The 20608-nt window shown below is 45.3% G+C and overlaps 1 protein-coding gene across 5 annotated transcripts in view; it reads right to left on the reverse strand.

Moving 5' to 3' along the window:
• Positions 1–158: 158 nt before the first annotated feature.
• TPST1 (tyrosylprotein sulfotransferase 1) overlaps positions 159–20608 on the reverse strand; it is a 28017-nt gene continuing 7567 nt past the window's right edge. For 3 of the 5 annotated variants that reach the window (XM_048519505.1, XM_048519504.1, XM_048519503.1), the window contains 6 exons: positions 12480–13429; positions 8726–8924; positions 6543–6593; positions 5473–5659; positions 3194–3240; positions 159–2226 (listed from right to left, as the gene is read on the reverse strand). In XM_048519505.1, the coding sequence (XP_048375462.1) occupies positions 5615–5659; positions 6543–6593; positions 8726–8924; positions 12480–13324 (1140 nt within the window). In that variant the 5' untranslated portion in view covers positions 13325–13429 and the 3' untranslated portion in view covers positions 159–2226; positions 3194–3240; positions 5473–5614. Of the gene's footprint in view, positions 2227–3193; positions 3241–5472; positions 5660–6542; positions 6594–8725; positions 8925–12479; positions 13433–20608 lie in introns of all 5 variants that reach the window. The other 2 variants (XM_048519502.1, XM_048519506.1) reach the window with 2 other exon arrangements.

The raw sequence follows: 20608 nt of genomic DNA on the forward strand, positions 1-20608 counted from the left end.
GCTTTCAGCAGCTGCCCTTCTCCTCCCCATCAGCAGCAGCACATTCCACTTCAGGTAACATTTTTGAAGTTTTCATCCCGCGATCTCAGTCACACCACATTCCCGACTATCGCCTTCCTTCACTGGGCTCATCCAAGGCATTCAGACTACAAGACAGCCACATTTAAAGCATTTATTTTGAAAAATAAAATACAAAAGGCTGTTGAATTGTAAACATCCAAGTCATTTCTCTGCATCTCAGAAATCATTCATTTTTTTTAAATAATTAAGAGCCCAGACATTTCACACATCAATCAAACTGAAAAAGGAGGCACAGATATCCTTCTCCGTAATTTTTTAATTGCCTCAGTTAGGGAAAAGCAGCCATGAGCCCATCCCTGCTTGTCAGTTGCTGGATGGATGGAAAAAAATATTGCAAAGTGTTAAGGGAGACCACGCCAGCACTCAGGGCTATGTTCACTACACGTCTTGGCTGGATCCAACCCAAGTCTGTATCCCCTTCACAGGTTATCAATGCACAATCGCTGCTGTTAATATCTGTTACCAGACAGAATTCAGGGCTGCTTCCACATAGAGATAGTTTTCTGCATAGCTCTCGCCACTGGATTTGCAGTAGATACAGTATGTGGACGTTTCCCCCAACTTTTCTTGCTTAAGCCTTCTATGGCTGCTGTTTTCACTTCTGCCACCAGAGGACTTTTTAGGCCTTTCAAAAAAAAAAACCCTCAGAAACAGCTTGCTTGTTCTCACAGTCTAAAGAGCTAATGCAAAAGTCCCCAAGGTGGCGCCCGTAGGCATTTGTCAACACTTTTCACTATACCGGCTAAGTGTTTTTAAGAAGTAGGTGGAGTCAGGTAGGGCTTTTGCCCAGCAAGGCTTCTCAGTGAATACTGGAGATTTGATTGGCTGTGCAGATCTTTTTAAACTGCTGCATGAGGTTCTTCTACACAGTGTTATTGAAGTTAAATTGCAGCAATCATGTTGCGGCTGGCTCCACCTCCTGCGGCAGCCATTTTGTTGCTGCACTCTCTGTGCTGTGTCAGAATCCCAAATGTGCCCACAGGCTCAAAAAGAGCAAGAACCCCATAACGCAACAATGTACTAGTTCCAGCTTTCATTTTCTAAAAAGTTCCTAACACGTTCATTTGCAGAGATAAGAGGAAATGTCACTTGCACTTTTCCCCTTATAACAACGCAACGAAAGGGGATGGAGAGTTGCTTTCTAAAACAAAGAGGAAAGTGGTCCATTCTTAGAAAAGTTGGTTAAAATACTATAGTCATCTAAACAATTCCTGATTTTTTTTTAAAAAAAAACCCATCTAGTCTGGTAGGGAAGTAGCAGCCATAGATTCCAAGGTAAGGAAAATGATGTTTGTGTGGGCAGACGCTATAAAAATGTTCAGCTTCCTGTTCGCGGGGCATCCATGGCATCTTTCCAAAAGGGTCATCCCAAACCAAATTGGGGGGGAAACATAAAACAGGATAAATAGAGGACATACTCCCCCAAACAGTGCTGCTTTAAGGGACTCAAGAAGCAAAACAATGTAGAAGCAGACTAGGCCTCCCTTCCTTCATCCCAATCTGGTGATGACCAGCTGTGCCCTTGGCAGGGAAACACCCAGATAAACCCACATGCAAGTCACGTGATTACAGCCAACTGCTTCCAAGGAAGGATCTCTGGGCCAGGATCCAGTATGTTGCAGCAAGGGCAGACCCACATTAGTAAGATTTTGACACAAGTGAAATCTCAAATCAGTGCTGAAAATGCTACTGAAAATGTGAAAAACATCAGGCGAGGTGGAACAGTCATCCCTAGGTCAGACAGCGCACCATCTGTTCTACCATTTTTTAAAAAACGTCTTATTTTGAGCATGGTCCTCCCAAGCAACTGCCACAGAAAATGACAAAAAGCTATGAAATCACAGCTTGCCATGACAGGATCTGCTCAGGGGGGATTTGCCACTGGATCGTCATTCCCTTTTCTGGATGCTAGCGGCCTGGAAGCACTCACTCAAAATATCTCCAGGGCTTCGATGGGGTTTCTCTGGAGGAAGTGACGCGAGGACTGAGCCACAAGGATTTACAGGTTCTCAAAAACAAAGATTTTCTTTTCAAAAAGACCACAGTATAGAAATAGGACAATATTCCAATTGAGGCAACCAGTCCATTGTGTTCTCTGTAGATCTCACCACAGAACTTTGCTTTAAGAAAAAGCAGCCAGCATTCCTAACCAAAAAAGAAAAGAAAAAAATGTAAGTCCATGCTATTGAAGTGTAGACAGAAGGTGCAAGAACTAAACAGAGGGACAGGTAGAGTGATGTACGCTTTACACATTTTTTTGCTACCAACAGTAGTGTGACTTATGAAAACAGGGTGCTGACTTATCCCGATTGAGATCTGGAGCCCGAGACAGAAAAACCACAAAAGGATTTTGCCTGGCGACTCCCATCTGTCGGTTTTCTCGTTTCCCAGACCCTCAAATCCACCCTGCCTTGCCGTATAGGCGACTCAGACCAAATCAATCCATTAATTCAGTAAATTAATCCGCCTAGACTGGCCCTGTCTCATTTGACTAACTGTAGCTATCCAAGTTCTAAAGCAGAGCAAGATTCTCCCTGTCTTTCCCCCAGGTGACAGAGATCTTCCCCAATAGGACTAGTCATGCACCTTTCAAGTAGAGGCAACGATATCAAGCACAAAATCTTCTGTGAACAGATGCTCCACTGCTGAACTCCCAAAGATGTTGTTCCAAGAGATGCATCAGATTAGCACCAGCAACCACAGAGAATCCAAGCTGCCAAGCTGCAGGCTAATGGCAACGGCACTGTGTCTGCTTTTGCATTTACCCAGGGCGTCTCATACAACCTTCTTAGTAGTTCATTCAATTCCAGTCTGATTCAGCTGTGAACGGTGATGGCATCCAAGCATCTCTTATTGCCATTTCAGCAGTTTGCAAATTAAAATACGCTCCAGTCTGGCACTCTTTAAGTTTCACAAAGTCCAATGGGACTCTGGCCAAAGCAAAAGGCGCCTTCAGCAAGAGGCAAAGATTACCTTTCGTGGATTGAAAGAGTGACTGCGGGTTTTTTTTTAAATGTCCAGTCCCAGAGACGCACAAACACACACCCTGAAGCTGACATTAAAACAGCACAACAAAGAATACATTGAAAGATGGGGTGTTGGCAGTCCTTACCACTTGTGTGTGTTAATTCTCGCCAGCTCTTCTATTTCACAGCATCACTGTACCAAAGGGAACAAAAAGGATGGTTTTTAAAAGTAAGACTCGTTGGTCCTTAGAAGTTTCCATTTAAAAAAAAAACCAGAAGGGGAAAGTTATTAATAGATGTTTAGTATGAGAAACAATGAGCAAAATTCAGTATTTTAGTCTCTTTTTTAAAAAAAGAAAGAAAAGGAGGTGGCCTGGAAAAGCCACAGACTCCAACAAGGCACAAAGTAGAACTTCTGCTGGCTCCCCTTGCCCTGCACAGACCCGGATCCCCTGCCAAGGCTGTTATCCCCAAGTTATCCCCAAGTTATCACCTTTCCACTTCACCTATCAAACCCCTTCCACACATGCAGACTAATGCACTTTCAATCCATTTTCACAATTGTTTGCAAGTGGGTTTTGCCATTCCGCACAGTAAAATCCAGCTTCAAAGTGGACTGGAAGTGTTCTGCATGTGCGGAAGGGGCTTCAGTGTCACCTTTTCTTGCAGTATTTGCCAAAAAAAATCAATCAGTCTAGGGACTGTAAGGCTTGATCAGTAGATCCATCAAATAAAATAGTTGTAGATTAACCACTCAGTACTGGTTTTTATTCAGCTATGATAACAAGTTTCCAAAGCCTGGAATTCCTAAATGCAAGTTTTCCCATACTTCCTTGAACGTCTTGGAAGGGGCATTGAGGTTTTGATAATAGGCAAGTTCCTTGAATTAGAATTAAGAACTGCCTTGCTAAATCTGGCCAATAGTCTACCTAAACCACTATTGAGATCAGCCAGATGCTTCCTAGAAGCTCACGAGCAAGGCATGAAGGTCATGTGATTTTCATCTCTAGTCATCATAGACATATGGCCTCTGAAATTGTTTGATCTCCCTTTCTTCAGGGAAATTGACTGTCTACACGTCTGTCTAATGGAATCGATCCAGACTAAATTTTTCCATCAACTAAGCAGAACTTTCCTGCCTCTACCTCCCATTGCAGCCCACTGTCTCCATTAAATGCTGCTTATTTAAACAGCAGTGGCATAGTGGCTAAGAGCAGTGGCTAAGAGCAGGTGCCTTCTGATCTGGAGGAACCGGGTTTGATTCCCAGCTCTGCTGCTTGAGCTGTGGAGGCTTAGCTGGGGAATTCAGATTAGCCTATGTGCTCCCATACATGCCAGCTGGATGACCTTGGGCTAGTCACAGCTTTTCGGAGCTCTCCCAGCCCCACCCACCTCACAGGGTGTTTGTTGTTGGGGGGGGAAGGGAAAGGAGATTGTAATCCCCTTTGAGTCTCCTTCAGGAAAGAAAGGGGGGATATAAATCCAAACTCTTCTACTACTACTATTAAAAAAAAACCCTAAGAATTCTCACAGTGGCTCAGATTTTAAAAATTCCGCCATGTCTTGCACTGTGACCTTTATCAATTGGTGCAACATTATGAAATTACACAATCCAAGACGCCTTGCAACCACCGCTTTTTAATGTGCTCGATTTGTGTAACCATTCATAAAGTGCATGTGTACATTAAAATCACAATACAAGTATATAACAGCAATATAACATATCGATGATGTAATCCTTAGCTGTAAACGAGAGCCTGATGGGGAAATACATGAATGTGAAAGATTCACCTATATATTTGTACCCCGGATGTGGCTACCAGAGTGAAAGTTTACCTGAGGAAGATTATTCGAAAACGGTTACTGAATAGCGCGTGCCGTTTATAATCTGCATATACGAATTGGTTGTTGGATTCCTGGATACCGCATAGACGGACTCAAAAGGATATTGGTAGCGCAGAAGTGCAGAGAAAGAATTGACGCTACTGCGTATAAATATGGACACTTTTATTAGTACATTTACAGCTAAGGATTACATCATCGATATGTTATATTGCTGTTATATACTTGTATTGTGATTTTAATGTACACATGCACTTTATGAATGGTTACACAAATCGAGCACATAAAAAAGCGGTGGTTGCAACGCGTCTTGGATTGTGTAATTGCACTGTGACCTACCAGATAGTCAAATCAACTACATATGATTCCACGGTTCCACAACTCTACTGGAGACACAAGGCATTAAGAGCATGTCTTGATCAGCCTTAGAAATGCACACACAGGTTTGGAGCCAAGCAGTGCGCCAAGGGCAGCTACGCACGAAGCTTAAGGAACACAAGAGTTAGCTCAGCACAACCAGCCAAACTGCAAACTCAGGCTGCCCAAAGCATTTAAAAAGGACAGGACAGGCAAAGACACCAACCCTTCTTGTGTCAGAGGGCGCGTGGGCAGACACAAGCAAAAGAGGTTATCCGAAGGAGCTCAGGTGCCTGCAGCCAAAAGGGAATGTGTGTGGAAAATATGTAACAGACACCACAAGCTACTCTACGTGGGGAGCTCCTGGTTCATTTTATCTTGACACGGGACCTCCTTTCTATTGTCTTCTTAAGCTGCAACAAAAAGAAACCCGTTTCGCAAAGGGCACCATTGCGGCTCTTCGAAGAAGTCACATGGAGTTTTCCCCCCTGAAGAAGTATCTTTCAAGGTCAAATGCTTCCAGAATTACAACGGCATGGGAAATGCTCTCCTCCCCCAGCCCCCCCAAGGCCGTTCTCACGTAGAATAACAACCAACTATGGAGAGATGGCATGGGCAGAGCTTAGTAGCAGTGAAAAGGGACATCAAGTCACAGCCAACTTATGGCCATCCTGTAGGGCATAGGTATCAATCTCACGCCCCTCCAGATGTTATGGACTACAGTTCCCATAATCCCCTGCCAGCTGGCAGGGGATTATGGGAACTGTAGTCCATAACATCTGGAGGGCCATGAGCTTGACACCTGTGCTGTAGGGGTTTCAAAGCAAGAGATGGACAGAGGTGGTTTACCTTTGCCTGCTTCTCTGTAGCAACCAGGAATTCCTCAGTGGTCTCCCATCTACTAACAAGGGCCAACCCCGCTTTGCTTCAGAGATCTACCCAGAATGGGCAAGCTTGATCCATCCAGGTCAAAGCAGGCAGAGCTTACAATATAGATTTGTTCTTCACCCCACCCCCCGCACACACTGGCAATGTCCTTCTTGATAGCTGGATAAGGTAACTCAGCTGTGGCTCCACCATCTTGATGCTACTGGAGCCATTTCTGAAAATTAATTGTTGGGAGCTCCAAGTCCAGAACCCCTAGCATATCCTTGCCTTGGCAGGACCTTAAGAGGACCCAGAACAGGGTTAACAGGTAGTTAGGTCCTCCTAAGGAACGTGTAGGTTGCCCCATGGAAGTGATTGGTAATTGCCTAAACAACCAACGCAGCTAGATTGTGAACATTCCATCCTTACCTGTGGCATTTCTTTGAGGAAGTCAGGAAGTTGGAATTCGCCTTTATAAACCTGGAGATGGAAGAGAGGGAAGGAAACCAATCTCGTAAACAGCAGTGATTTTTACATTTTTTTCCCTGGTTTTATTTCCTCTGTTGTTTAGATGCCTTTAGATGCTTGCCAAGGAAGATTACCAGAATGCTTCCATAGGGAAATACGTGGCAAGTTTTCTTCCTTGGATCTGAGCACATGAGGAAGAAAATCCCAGGTTGTGTAGGGTAATAATCCCCAATATGCATAATGCGGAGGACAATGCGGAGACCATCTTTCCCCAAAGCAAAGAGTTAATCCTGGCTTTCCTCCACCTATGGCACCTATGGGAATTGGAGTTCTTCAGAAGATCTAAGGAGGCCTCATGTTTGTACCTTCAAGGGGGAAAAGCACTTGGAAGCAGCTGCCTGCATCATAGGAAACTTCTAGGTTTGGAGCCTGCTAAGTTTTTGTGTTTCATTTTTCATAGAATCATAGAGTTGCAAGAGACCCCAAGGGTCATCAAGTCCAACCCCCTGCAATACAGGAACACACAATCACAGCACTCCCGACATATGTTCATCCAGCCACTGTTTAAAAATCTCCAAAGAAGGAGACTCCACCACTCTCCGAGGCAATCAATTCCACTGTTGAACAGCCCTGACAGTCAGGAAGTTCTTCCTAACGTTTAGGTGGAATCTCTTTTCCTGCCCCTTGAATCCATTACTCCGTGTCTTAGGCCCCTTCCGCACGCACAAAATAATGCATTTTCAAACCACTTTCACAACTGTTTGTAAGTGGATTTTGCTATTCCGCACAGCTTCAAATAGCACTGAAAGCAGTTTGAAAGTGCATTATTCTGCATGTGCGGAATGAGCCTTAGTCTCTGAGGCAGCAGAAAACAAGCTTGCTCCCTCTTCGACATGGCACCCCTTAAAATATTTAAACATAGCTATCGTGTCCCCCCTTTTATTAATAATCAAGGCTACACCACGAGAGCCAGCATGATATAGTGGTTAGAAAGTCAGACTAGCATCAGGGAAGACCACGTTCAAATCCCCACTCTTCCGTGGAAGCTCATGGGACCAAGGCAACCCATTCTCTTTCATCTCGTCCATAACAGGGTGGTTATGAGGATAAAAACAGAAAGGAGAATGATGCAGTAAAACTGATTTGGATCTCCACCAGGGAGAAAAGCGAGGTATAAATATTTAAAAGAAAGAAATCCCCCGTAACCCATAATTCCTCAGGTGTTGTAAAACAAGGTTGCACAGACGGTGTTTTTTAAAAGAGCTTGTTACTCTCTGCCCTACCCAGCTTTTAATCCAATTATCACCAAGGCAGTTGAAAAAATATTGTTAAGAACAATATGGTGACCTCCTTCCTCAAGCCTGCGCTCTTAGGCAATCGGACTCCGACTCCAGAGTCTCTTTCCAACAAAGTGTGTGGCAGGGGGTGGAAAGCAGCACTCTCCCCACGCACACAGCTGCTTGTTCTCTGGGGCCAGACAGGTCCTTCTGGGCAGATGGTGCTGCTCCTAGAAGGGGACCACAACCTCTAAGCAGCAGTCTGATAGCCAGTTTTAAGTGGATTGTCTAGACCTTGCTGGGATTCTCATAAAGGACTAAGGAAAACTGTGGTCTGATTCAGTGAGGATCTCCTTATGGTCTTAAGCTCACGAGCAGACTGAGAGTCACTTAATTATGATAAGGGATTCTCAATACACCACCTTGACTGCGCCAATCTTAAAATGTTCTCATGGGCAACAGGCATTTCCAGTAAATTACATATGTAAACTACATAGGTAGACTATGTAAAAGTCCAGTTCTGTCATACAAGTCCAGCTGGTATCACCTGGAATCTGGTACCCAAGTTCAATTGGGTCTGGGTTGCTCTTGGGAACTTGCAATACACAAGATTGCTCCCAATACCCTCCATTACCCACCGCTGTTCCAGGGAAATTGAAGTGCTCTGGAATCATCTTATCCTTTTTTACAAATTCTTAGTTCACGCCTGCTGTTTTCCCTTTCCCATCACCGCCCTTCAGATTGTATGCTCCTTAGGACAGAGACTTGTCTCTTGCTGAAGTGCTCTGTCAACCACCACATACACCAGACAGCTTGACATAAGTCAAGCATCTGAATGACCAAACTAAGAATTCTTTTCATTTTTACCCTTCTAGTGTTTTCAAGAACTTTCTGATCCGGCTTCCCATAATTCGGCGGGTTGGCATAAGGATCGTAGCCGAGTCTCCCTAACATTGGCGCAATGACGGGCATGTCCTGAAGAACGTCCGACGGGATTTTCCCCACCCACTTCGACAAGGCTTCGACGTTGACTGGCTTGATGACCTGATCCGTGGATCTTTCCACTCTGGAAGGAAAGAACAGGAAAACAAAATTAGAATCAACAGAAAACACCGTTAGCTGCTGGCAGTCTACTTTGCCCAGTGTACAGACACGGATGGCCAACTTCCTTGACCTTTCTGCAAAAAGAAAAAGTGATATTTGGTAATCAAGCAATGGAGGAGGAATTCAAGAACAGATGGGGACCTTTTCCGGAACTATATAAAAACAAACCAGCAGAAATTTGTTTCTCTTTCTCTCTTTTCCCTGTACTTCTAAGGTTATCCTTCAGGTTTCTTCAATATTTCATCTTGCTCTAAGTGGGTTGATGGGATCCAAACTAGACTAAGCATTTTTCAGGCCCAACTTGAATTCCCTGCAGTCACACAACTGGGAAAGGACAGTTTCTACTTTCCTCCAAGCCATGTGAGAACTGCTTGGAGGAAACAAGACCCTCCCCGTCACCCTCTTAGTAGCGTTTCCATCCCAAATGGTCTCTCCTTTTTTTTGAAGCTATTCCCTGCAGCGGCTGTGTGGGAACCCAGTCACAACTCTTGGCAAATAAGCCGATCTAGCTTGTCCCTCTGGGATAAAGTGGATGGGAAGATGATTACTGACCTGTTGAGAAAACAGCAAAAAAAACCTGAACACAAATCTTGAGAGAAGGGGGGGAGACTCTGTAAATGAACCACCCATCCCCCACCCTAAGTCAATATATTTGTACAGAACCAGTTCAGCGTTGCTTAAACACGAAACTTATCTGTAGGATTTATCAAAATACTGGCTGTGTTTGCCCCCACACAGCAGTGCTTAAAATAAACGAAACAGAAATACGCAGATCGCACTTAAAATGTCAACTGCTTCCTCTGTTTATAATTTAAACTTGGGTTTGATCGTGTTTGTTGAATATGCTTGGTTTCAAATGTTAACTTAGCTTTGACTAAGCAGAAAGGCAGGGCATGAGTTTAGTAAATAACTATATTCTCCAATCATGGCAAATAGTAACACACCTCAGTTCGTGAGAAAAACAAACCCCAAGGGCTCTGTTTGCACAACTCTCCACATTGCATTGCGTTGTTCAGCTCTTGCCCCAACCTACCTCACAGGGTAGTTTTGAGGAGAAAGCCCCATGGGTGAGGGGCCTGGAGATCATGCCCTATGAGGAAAGGCAGAAGGAGCGAAGTATGTTCAAGTATTGGAAGAGCTGTCTTGTAAGGGACACTGTGGAGTTGTATTCTGTTGCCCCAGAAGGTTGGATCAGAGCCAATGAGTTGAAATTACAATCAACAGAGTTTTCTGCAAAACATTAGGAAGAACTGTTACACAGTGTGTAACAGACTTCCCTCTGTGATACACCTCTGAAGATGCCAGCCACAGATGCAGGCAAAACGTTAGGAACAAGATCCACCAGACCACGGCCACACAGCCCGGAAAACCCACCAGAACCAATCGGGAAGAACTTCCTGAGATTTTGCGTGATTCCCTGGGAGTTGGTGGGTCTTTAAGCAGAGACCTGATGGCCACCTGATAGCAATGATGATTCTGTGAACTTGGGCAAATCATGAGAGAAAGAGGGCAGAAAGGATGGTCTCCTTGCTTTGTTCCTGTGGCTCTTTCCAGATTCGAGAAGCTCAGTTTCGCACATGTATTCCCTACTTCTGAGCTGTAGGATGGGGGATTTTTAAATAGGGTGGGGGGGGTGGAATCGGCAGAGAAACCCCACACAGAAATTCCCTCCCAAGCCGTTCTCAGCCACAGGCTCCACTTACAAGAAAGAAGGAAGAAACCTGGCCCGCAGCCTTGCTGGGGGGGACATTTCTTTGCGGCTGCAGCAGCCATACAGATGTTTCAAGTTAAGGAGGGGGCAAACGGCAGGATGCCTCGAACCATAGCTGTGGCTTGGCCTCCTGCTCCGGCGCTTTCCTCCCAGCAGCCACGCTGGCAGTGACTCTGAGCCACAGACAGTCCCGTGCTGCTCCGAGCCCCTTGCCAAAGCCTGCGCCAACAACCTCCCTTTGGACGGCGTCACGATAGGTGAAACCAAACAGTTGTGAGGAGGCCGAGGAGGACAGAAAGAGAATCCTTGGCCCAAAAGGCTCAGCAGACGACAGAGGTGTTAATGCAACAGGACGATCACTGACATTCCGAGCAAGCCACGGACAAGACCACCGAGATGGGCTCCGTTTCCAAACCCAAACAAGAGCACTTCTCCGGGCAAGCATCCTTCGCTTTCAAGTAGTTTAATAAGAGAGGGAGCAATCAACCCGGTGGAATGAGGAGGAGGAGGAGGGAAAGGAGCAGGCGCCGTCTTCCTGTCTGGATCCTGTCCCGTTCCCCCATGTAGCCCAGCCAGCATGCAGAACAGCTGAAGTCAGCAGAAGACAAGCAGCCCTTTCGGGGAAGGGGGCAACTCTGAATCGGAACCAGAAGAGCCGTGACTGGGACCGAGTTGGAAACTTAACCCCGGCCTCCCCAAAGCGGCGTCAGAGTTTAACAGAAGTCTTCCTCTGGATAAGCCACCTCTCAGCCAAAATAAACAGGAGTGGGAATACGGGAAAGGGGTTAAAGGCAGGATGGAAAAGCCTCACCAATCGCAGTTTGCAGTGATGCTAAGAGGGAACAGAGGTGGCATTTTCCAAGCTTGTAGTACAATCCCGAACAGAGTTATACCCTTCTCAGTTCATTGATGCCAGCAGACTTATACGGTGATGCAGCTCTGTCTGGGATTGCTGCATCAATTCCATTAGGTTGTGCTTGATGCAAAAATGAAAAAGAAAGAAACCATTTCTGGCTGTAAAAAGATCCAGTGGGGTGCATGAGCACGGGCAACTCCATCTTTGTATCACACAGCTAGCCGCTATTCAGAGCTGACTCATATCTAGCAGAAGTCAGCCTTCATTTGGATCTCTCTCTAAGATACATCACGTTTTCATTGGAAAACTGCCAGAAGTAATATTGGATGAAAGCAAGAGAAGGGGAGGTTTTGTAAGTGATTATAATAAACCTTGTCGAGAAATGCATAATAATTCACAATTGTTAAACGCTAAAGCAGAATGTCTAAATCTACATATACACTTTTTTCCCTGAAATTAAAACTGGATTTACTTTTTATAGTGGATTTACTTTCTATACCTACATCCAAAGAGGTCTACTCTAGATAAGAAGAATTAGCACAGAATAACCCACTCTTTGTGTTTCTGCACGAGTCGCTAAGCAGCTACTCACACAGAGGCACAATGAGGCGACAGCTGCTTAGGGTTGGTCATTCCGCTATTGGGCACGACCAAGCAATCCAACCACTGCCAATGCTGATGCGTAGAATTATCCACCTGTAACGGAGGCTGCTGAGAAAGAAAGGTCAGAGCAATGAGCATACAGAGTTGCAGTGGGAAGCCTCTTCAATATGGACTCACAAGAGGAGCCTTTAGTTTTTTAAATCCCTGCAGTTGGGGAGTTCCTCTAGCTGACTAACTGAGGGGATGTCCATCCACTGCACCCTACTGGCTAGCGAGAAGGCTAAAAATTATCTTTGGATGCAAAAGGATCCCACACATACACACATACACAACAGAGGTCTACTCACTTGGAAAGAGACACACCACCAGCCTTCCCAATCATCTCTTCATGATGCAGGACAGCAGGATTCCACGGGATATGGAGGAACTTCAGTAGACTCCTCATCCATCTCTCCGGATGCAAGACAAGCTGTTCGTAATGGACCATCATGCAGCGGTCCGATCCCACCTCCACACACTGGTTGTACATGGTCTCGATAGCCCGATTCCATTTAGTCAAGCAGTCCCTGTAACTGTTGAGGTCAAACCCAGCAATGGTGACCTTCCTGGAGATCATGGAGTGGACCGACGCCCGGCCATCCCGTACCATCAAGAGAAACTTGGCGTTGGGGAAAATCCGGGCCAGATAAGTTAAGGACTTTAGAGCAAAGGGGTCCTTGTTGCACAGGTAAGGAGCCGGCTCCCCGTGCTTCACAATAATTTCCAGCAGGAAAGCCTGCATGGCTGAGTCTAAAACCTGGTCCGTTACACCCGCTTCGTCGAGACGGATTTTCTCCTTGCTCGACCGCGCCCACATCTGTTTGACCGCCAGGATCCGAGGGATCACCCTGGTTTCTTCCCCGCAGCGGATGTCCGGGTGAGCATCCAGCATCGCCCGCATCAAGGTGGTGCCACTTCGGGGCACCCCACCAATAAATATTAAAGGCATGTCTTTGTGATAAGCAAAGGTCGTGTTTTCTTTCGAACTAAGGCCAGATCGGGATGTGGCCCGCAAGTACTCCACTCGGGCTGGCTGGCTCCGTTCCTCGATCCGATGGTGACACTCCATGGCATGTTGGCCCAAATAGAAGACGGTCACCGAACTGATGACCAAACATGCCAGCAACAAGTTCTGCTTGAGCTTTCCGACCATTTTTTGATTAAGTTACCGTCTCGCCAGACAAAATAACAAATCACCCCACCCGTCTTGGTTTTGGCCCTTCACGCCATGACAAGCCTGTTCCAGAAAGATCCAGACCTACTGGAGGAGAGGGAGGAAAATTAAGTCACATCTGGTCTACTACAAATACACTTACCCTCAAGGAGCAAATCAGTTAGGAGATAACTGGGTCCTTAAGTACATCAGTACCAAATACATTACAATGTATTTCAGGGGTTCCCAATGTGGCACCCATGAGTGCCATGGTGACCTCCACACACCTTTCCTGATATCCACCAAGTGATTTTAGAAAGTGGGCGAGGCTTGGTGGGCTCTTGCCCAGCACAGGTTCTGATTGGCCACTGGAGATCCACTCAGGTGTACAGATTAAAATGATGCTGTTTCAGTGTCAGCTGGGCTCAAACAGAGGGGGCTGTTTTTTTATCTGGAGGATCATCAGAGGACAGAGCTCTTCCAAGTCCGGTGACTGGCAGCAACAGCCACAAATTAGAAACAAAATGGGCAAGATTGCCTAAACTGCCAAAAGAAGATGAATTTCCAAAAGAAGACGATTTCCTGGGCTGTTTCACAACTATCCAACAAGCTTATCAGGGGGGGAACGAATATTACCTGCGGCTTCTCTGATGCCAGATGTGTTTGGAGATCTACCAATCGACAGGCATAGGTCAAATCCCATTCCCTTTCCAATCTACCCATTCAAAGTTTTCTATGCTGGAGTGGTGAGCTTTAGTAACAAAAGCGAGTTAAGATAAGAGCTATTCTCTAAGAGTGATTCACATTTTTAAAAATCTGTTCCGCAAAGCAAAGTTTTCGAGCTGTCTTATAGCAAAGCAGAGCATTTGTCCCATGAGATAAATGCTGTCTACTCAGACTGGCAGACTCTCCTCACAACCGACACCTTGCGAGGTAGGTGGGCCTGGGAGAGTTCTGAGAGAACTGTGACTAGCCAAAGGTCACCCAGCAGGAATGTAGGAGTGCGGAAGCACATCTGGTTCACCAGACAAGCCTCCGCCACTCAGGTGGAGGAGTGGGGAATCAAACCCAGTTCTCCAGGTTAGAATCCACCACTACACCATGCTGGCTCTCAGGTGCAAAGCACAGTGGAGTGATATTAGAAACAAGATGAAAGGCCAGGTTGACCCTTGGAAGCAGATAAGGCTGAGAAAAAAGGCTAGCAAAGGCAAGATGTGAACCAGAGAATTCCCCACTCACAGTTCAGTTCATTCTCTTTGCTACTACATTAGCTCAGCGTTTGTGTCATAAGGACTCACAAACACACAATCAGCACAAGATAGAAGGGAGAGAACTTCAAGTCAACTAGCTGGCATCAGGTCAAAAGGCCAATTTCCACAAATAGAAGTCAACAAGGAAATACAAGCGGACCCCTGCCCCAAACAAAGAAACCACTGCCAATCTACCCTCGAAGGAGCAGCCCAGAGCAGTAATTATTTATACTGTTTAGAGAAATAGTCTCCACTGAATTTGAAAGTAAACATGAGAACTACATTGCCGGGTCAAAAGGTCCTTCTAGTCCTGATTTGTATCTCCAGCATCAGACAGCTGGATCTCTCTGGAGGTCTCCAAAAAGCCCATGAAGGCAATGTGGTTGCTATTGGGTCAAAGGGCATTACGAGCTTCAGACCTTCTCCGAACACTTCCTCAGACGGAAAGAAAAAGCAGCAAATTCTTTGACTTTCCCTGCTGTTTGTCCCTCGGTAATCAAAGGTATATTGCTTCTGAAAATGGAGGTTCCATTCACCTAATAGTAATTAATAGAGCACTCCTCTACCTTTTTATCTTCCGAGCAGAACGGCTAAGAGAAAGGCCTGTGATCTGGGACGAACAGACTCGTAAGCCCTGTTCCAGGAGTTCCAGAGACACCAGTCACCCCTTTTGCTGATCCCAAGGTTGTTATCAACTTCTCTCTGGGTAGTAACCACTACCACCAACAAATTTGAAAGGGTAATTCCTGCTGGGAAGATCTGTTCATCTCATATTTGGTAGCTGTGCTGCCATTTAAAGGCTCTGCCCAGTTACTGAATATCTTTTTTTTTTTTTGCTATCTGGGCAATCTCTGGTTTAAACCTCACCTCTGGCATGAGCTGACTAGGCAGGCCATTTGCTCCTAACTCTTGGTAATATCTCCACTGTAATATCAGCCTTATTTATATTGGCCTCCTATGCAGCGCCAGCACTGGCGTAATGCCCATTGGGCAAGGTGGGCAGCTGCCCAGGGCATCACCTTGTGGGGGGCATCAAAATGCTGGGTTCGTTTTTGGGTATTTTAGTGGTTTTCCATTTTTGGCCTGTAGGGGGTGCAGTTTTTAGGCTAGCAGCACCAAAATTTCAGCGTATCATCAGGAGACTGTCCTTATGCTACCCCCCATGTTTGGTGATGTTTGGTTCAGGGAGTCCAAAGTTATGGACTCCCAAAGGGCGTGCCCCTATCCCCCATTGTTTCCAATGGGAGCTAATAGGAGATGGGGGCTACAGTTTTGAGGGTCCATAACTTTGGCCCCCCTGAGATGACTGCACCAAACTTGGCAGAGTCTCATCAAGGCAGTCTCCTGATGAGACCCTGAAAGTTTTGAGACTGTTCCTTCAGAAATGGGCCGCCCACAGCCTGCAACTCCAATTGACAGCAATGCAGAAAACTCAATGTGTCTGGGAACAAAGAGATTCTTGGAGGCAAATTTCTACAGGATGTTTCCTGCAGGGGGGTTGCATTTTTTGGATGTGTTGGCACCAAAATTTCAGGGGTATCATCTGGAGATTGATGGCACCCCAAGTTGAATTTGGTGCAGTTTCAGAGACCAAAGTTCTATGGACCCTTAAAACTGCTTAGCCTCCATCTCTATTAGCTCCCGTTGGAAGCAGTAGGGGATGGGGAGCCTGCCCCGGAGTCCATAACTTTGGACTCCTTGAACCAAACCTCACCAAACATGGGGAGTAGCATAAGGACAGTCTCCTGATGATATGCTGAAATCTTGGTGCTGATATGTCTAAAAATGCACCCCCTGCAGGCACCAATGTCCTGGTGCAAAAACAATTTGGTCGTGGTGGAGTGGCCGCCCATTGGGGGGGGCGGGGGGGGGGGCATCCAACTCAGGTTTTGCCCAGGGCTACAGTTTGCCCAGGGCTGCCTCGTTACACCCCTGAGCGCCGGAGTAAGGATTACAAGACAATGTGTGCAAAGCACTTGAATGGCTCAATGTTCTATATAAATGCCACATCATTATTATTCTACCCTTTGCATGATACCTTTGTAATAAAAAAAACTGTGCAGGCAGGAGTACACCAGGATGACGTGGAGATGTCCTTAGCTGTGGAACTCCCCAGGTGCTTGTCTGGGATGGAGGAGTGGGTGGAGAGGTGAGCCCCTACCCAGAAGAATTTGTCTCTTTGTAGCAGGCGGAGGGAATAAAACCAAAATTTGGACTCTTTACTTCCTGTGATATTGCACGTCTCATTAAGTCCTCTGAGTGGGACAGCTGGATCTGCTTCTTCTAATTTGCCCCAGTGCACAAAACACGAGAACTAGTTTCCAAAGTACCAGAAAAGTGCTTTAGTGGAACTGACTTTGTCAACCATTTCTCACATTTCTACACCCAGTTTCTCTGCAACACTGTCGACACACCAGGGTTGGTGCGACGCAAAAAGAGAGTTTCTCTTTTTTTTAATTAAAGAGTCTCTGCCACAAAGGGTACTTACATCTGCAATTTGTACCATTTCACTTTCAAATGTGTGAGTTGCAAGCAAGCATCAAAGTTGTACCGATGGTTGTCTGTCCTGAACTTTCAGGCAAAGTAAGGACTTCTTCACAAATGCATAATTAAACTTGTGATATCTGCTGGTTATTGTCCCCCCTGCTGGTAATAGGGATGCCAGTTCCAGATTGGGAAATTCTCAAATATTTGGAGGTGGAGTCTAGAAAGGACAAGGATCTCAGTGGGATACAATGCTACAGAACCCACCCTCCGAAGCAGTCTTTTTATCCAGGATAACTGATGTTTGTAGACTGGAGATGAGCTACATTTCTGGGAGATCCCCACCCCAGGTGCTACCTGGAGATTGGCATCCCTACATATCACAAAGAAGCTAGGTTAAATGAGAACACTGCACTTTTTGCATTTGCTACCAACAGAATTACTATCACCCTAAGATGCCTCATCAGAACTCAAACGATTCACTGCCTTTCTAGAATTTAGAGCCATCCCAAGACTCACTGGGAAAAAATCGTGGTAGGAAAAGCTGAAAGCCCATCATGACAAAGAGGATGGATGACCCAACAGGAGACGCGTTGACTCAGTCAACGAAGCCAAAGCCCTCGGTTGGCAAGACCTGAGCGAGGCTCTTAACAATAGGATGTTTTGGAGGATGTTAGTTCACAGGGTTGTCATAAGTCGGAAACAATCTGAAGGCACTTAATACACGCACAGGTTAGAACAAGTTCCTATTCCTGGCGCCTGTGAAAATAAACCATTTGGCATCTCAGAAGCTGGAATATAAAGATCTACAGGGGGCGGAGGACACATCTGTGTCCCACATACAGGCATCCCCTCTGTCCACATCAAGAAGCAATATCAGTTATCCAAACTGACCTCCAAGTATACAGATCTGTTTTGATTAGGACACCTTGAGGTATCCTCGAGGCAGGATTTTAATTCCATGGGCTCAGACGACACACCCCATCTATGCCCTGAGCAACAGCTAGGAAGCAACACAGCTGTTCAATGATAAGCTAAAAAGTTAGATCACATCTTCACAGTCATTTCTATGTTACACAACTCTGTTATTGCCACAGGAATTTTAATATGCTGGAACTAGCCAGATTGTTTTAACCCGATAAGGTTTTGACAATCTCTCTTCCACCCAACAACTATGTCAATAAGATTGTACCAAACGTAGGACAAGAAGACTCAGATGCAAACTCGCACTGGAAAGCCAGGAACTAGAAATAGAAGCCATTTTCTCACATGACTCCGGATTTCCCTTTGTTCCCCCTTCCCCTTGGGCAAGAGAGTCAAAGCTTTAAAAAAGCTACAAGTTAAATTAGGCAAAAGGATACGTGCTTTATTTCCGGGTCTATGCAAAAAAATTGGGCAAAAGTTCCTTTTTGGCATATTCTCAATAGACTGGCATCATGGCAAAAACCCCATTTTTAAAAAGCTGGTTCAAAAACAAGTGAATTTTATTTTTAAAGGCATTTTTTCCCTTGCTGTGCTAACTTTACTTCAGTTTTTCCATAACATTAACTTCTACTGCTATCCTTCTTCTTTCTCTTTACAACTGGTACGTCATTCTCTTGCACTCGACTGAACCATCTTCCGCTTCCACTTCCTAGAACCACTCTTTCAGAAGCAACGGGATAAAAGCAACAGGATAAAATGACAGCACGTTCATGATCTCCGCACATACAGAATAATGCACTTTCAATCCACTTTCACAACTGTTTGCAAGTGGATTTTGCTATTCCACACAGCTGCAAAGTGCATTGAAAGTGGATTGAAAGTGCATTATTCTGCATGTGCAGAAGGGGCCTAATAAAAGCCACCCTGACAAAAACCCTCAAATGGTAGACCACTATCATTTCTTCTTATTGTAGAAAAGAGAGGCTGAAAAACATTTTGACTTGCATGTAAGTGAGTTTATAGGTGGGACAAAATCTGAACCACAACCTTTCTGGCTCACAGCCCTAAGCCATTACTACATCCCAGCTTTTCCTGGAGCATGGAAAGAGTTTAAAAATTGTATTTAAAATGCTTATAATACACTACCTTTCCACAATACTTTGCTCAATGCAACTTGCATCAACCACAAAAAACATATTCTACAGCATTAAAATACCTTTTTCAGGACATTAAACCAAGGGGTTTTTTTAAAGATAAAATTATAATCAAAGTCCTTCCAAAACATTTTTTTTAAACTGCTTGCATTCACACCAGGCAAGATTCATGATGTAGCTTGTCAGCTTCTGAGTTACACAGCACTCTTCCACACAATTATGTTTGCCTAAAATTAAAGCAGGGATCATTAAAGCGGAGGATCATTAGGGGCACATCATATGGAGTCTGTCCAGAATTCAGCACCAGCAGCCTCACCTCTAACCAGCAACAACACAGCAACGTTTCGAGTAGAGATTCCACACGCACACACAACCTCTTTTACCCCAGATCCTTCAGGATGAAGGCTAACAGTCCAGTCCTAAACAGAATAAGCCCAATTTACACTTACTGTATATTTATTCATAATTTTATTTTCATTACCTGTTTGGTGACTGAATTCTCTGTTGATAGAATTGTATTATTATGCCAATAAATGTTGTTGAAGTTGAACAACTTACTGATTTAACTTTGCACAGGGCTGCACTATGTCCCTTTGCACAGCTGGACACTCCAGTGCTAATTTGCATCACATCAAATCTTCCCCCACAGCTGAAACCTGCCCAATTCTCATAAACGGGATTATTTTAACATCTGGGTGGATTTTGCTCCAACACAGAGGTTCTTGATCTACTCTGCTGCAAGCAGCGACTCTCGGGTAACAAGCCGTTGCAAGTAAATTTAGAACTTTTCGGTTCAAAACCAGAACTGAAAGTCATACATGACTTGCCACGCAGCAGTGGTAGAAAGCACTGCACAACGGACGCTTATCTACAGCAACCTTGTGTTGGGAATTATCTTCTACTATTTAAAAAAAACCTTCACACCATCATCTTCCATTCTATACTTGAATACAGTTTAGCCTCCAGGCTCCAAAATATTTAAAGCAGCAGTGGCGTAGGAGGTTAAGAGCTCGTGTATCTAATCTGGAGGAACTGGGTTTGATTCCCATCTCTGCCGCCTGAGCTGAGGAGGCTTATCTGGGGAATTCAGGTTAGCCTGTGCACTCCCACACATGCCAGCTGGGTGACCTTGGGCTAGTCACAGCTTCTCGGAGCTCTCTCAGCCCCACCTATCTCACAGGGTGTTTGTTGTGAGGGGAGAAGGGAAAGGAGATTGTAAGCCCCTTTGAGTCTCCTGCAGGAGAGGAAGGGGGGATATAAATCCAAACTACTCCTCCTCCTCCTCCTCCTTCTTCTTCTAAAGATGGGAGACATTTATCAAGCGCTGCCAGGGATCATTCCCAGAAGCTCCACTATGGGCATCCTTCCACAACAAGCCCAAACAGGTTTTAAAAGTCATTCTCGCCCCCCCACCCCTGGGAACTGTAATCCCCCACACTTGTGGGAGATTGGGATCCCTAGCAGAGCCTCCT

This window comes from Sphaerodactylus townsendi, linkage group LG16, assembly GCF_021028975.2.
Source record: "Sphaerodactylus townsendi isolate TG3544 linkage group LG16, MPM_Stown_v2.3, whole genome shotgun sequence".
Classification (NCBI taxonomy): Eukaryota; Metazoa; Chordata; class Lepidosauria; order Squamata; family Sphaerodactylidae; genus Sphaerodactylus; species Sphaerodactylus townsendi.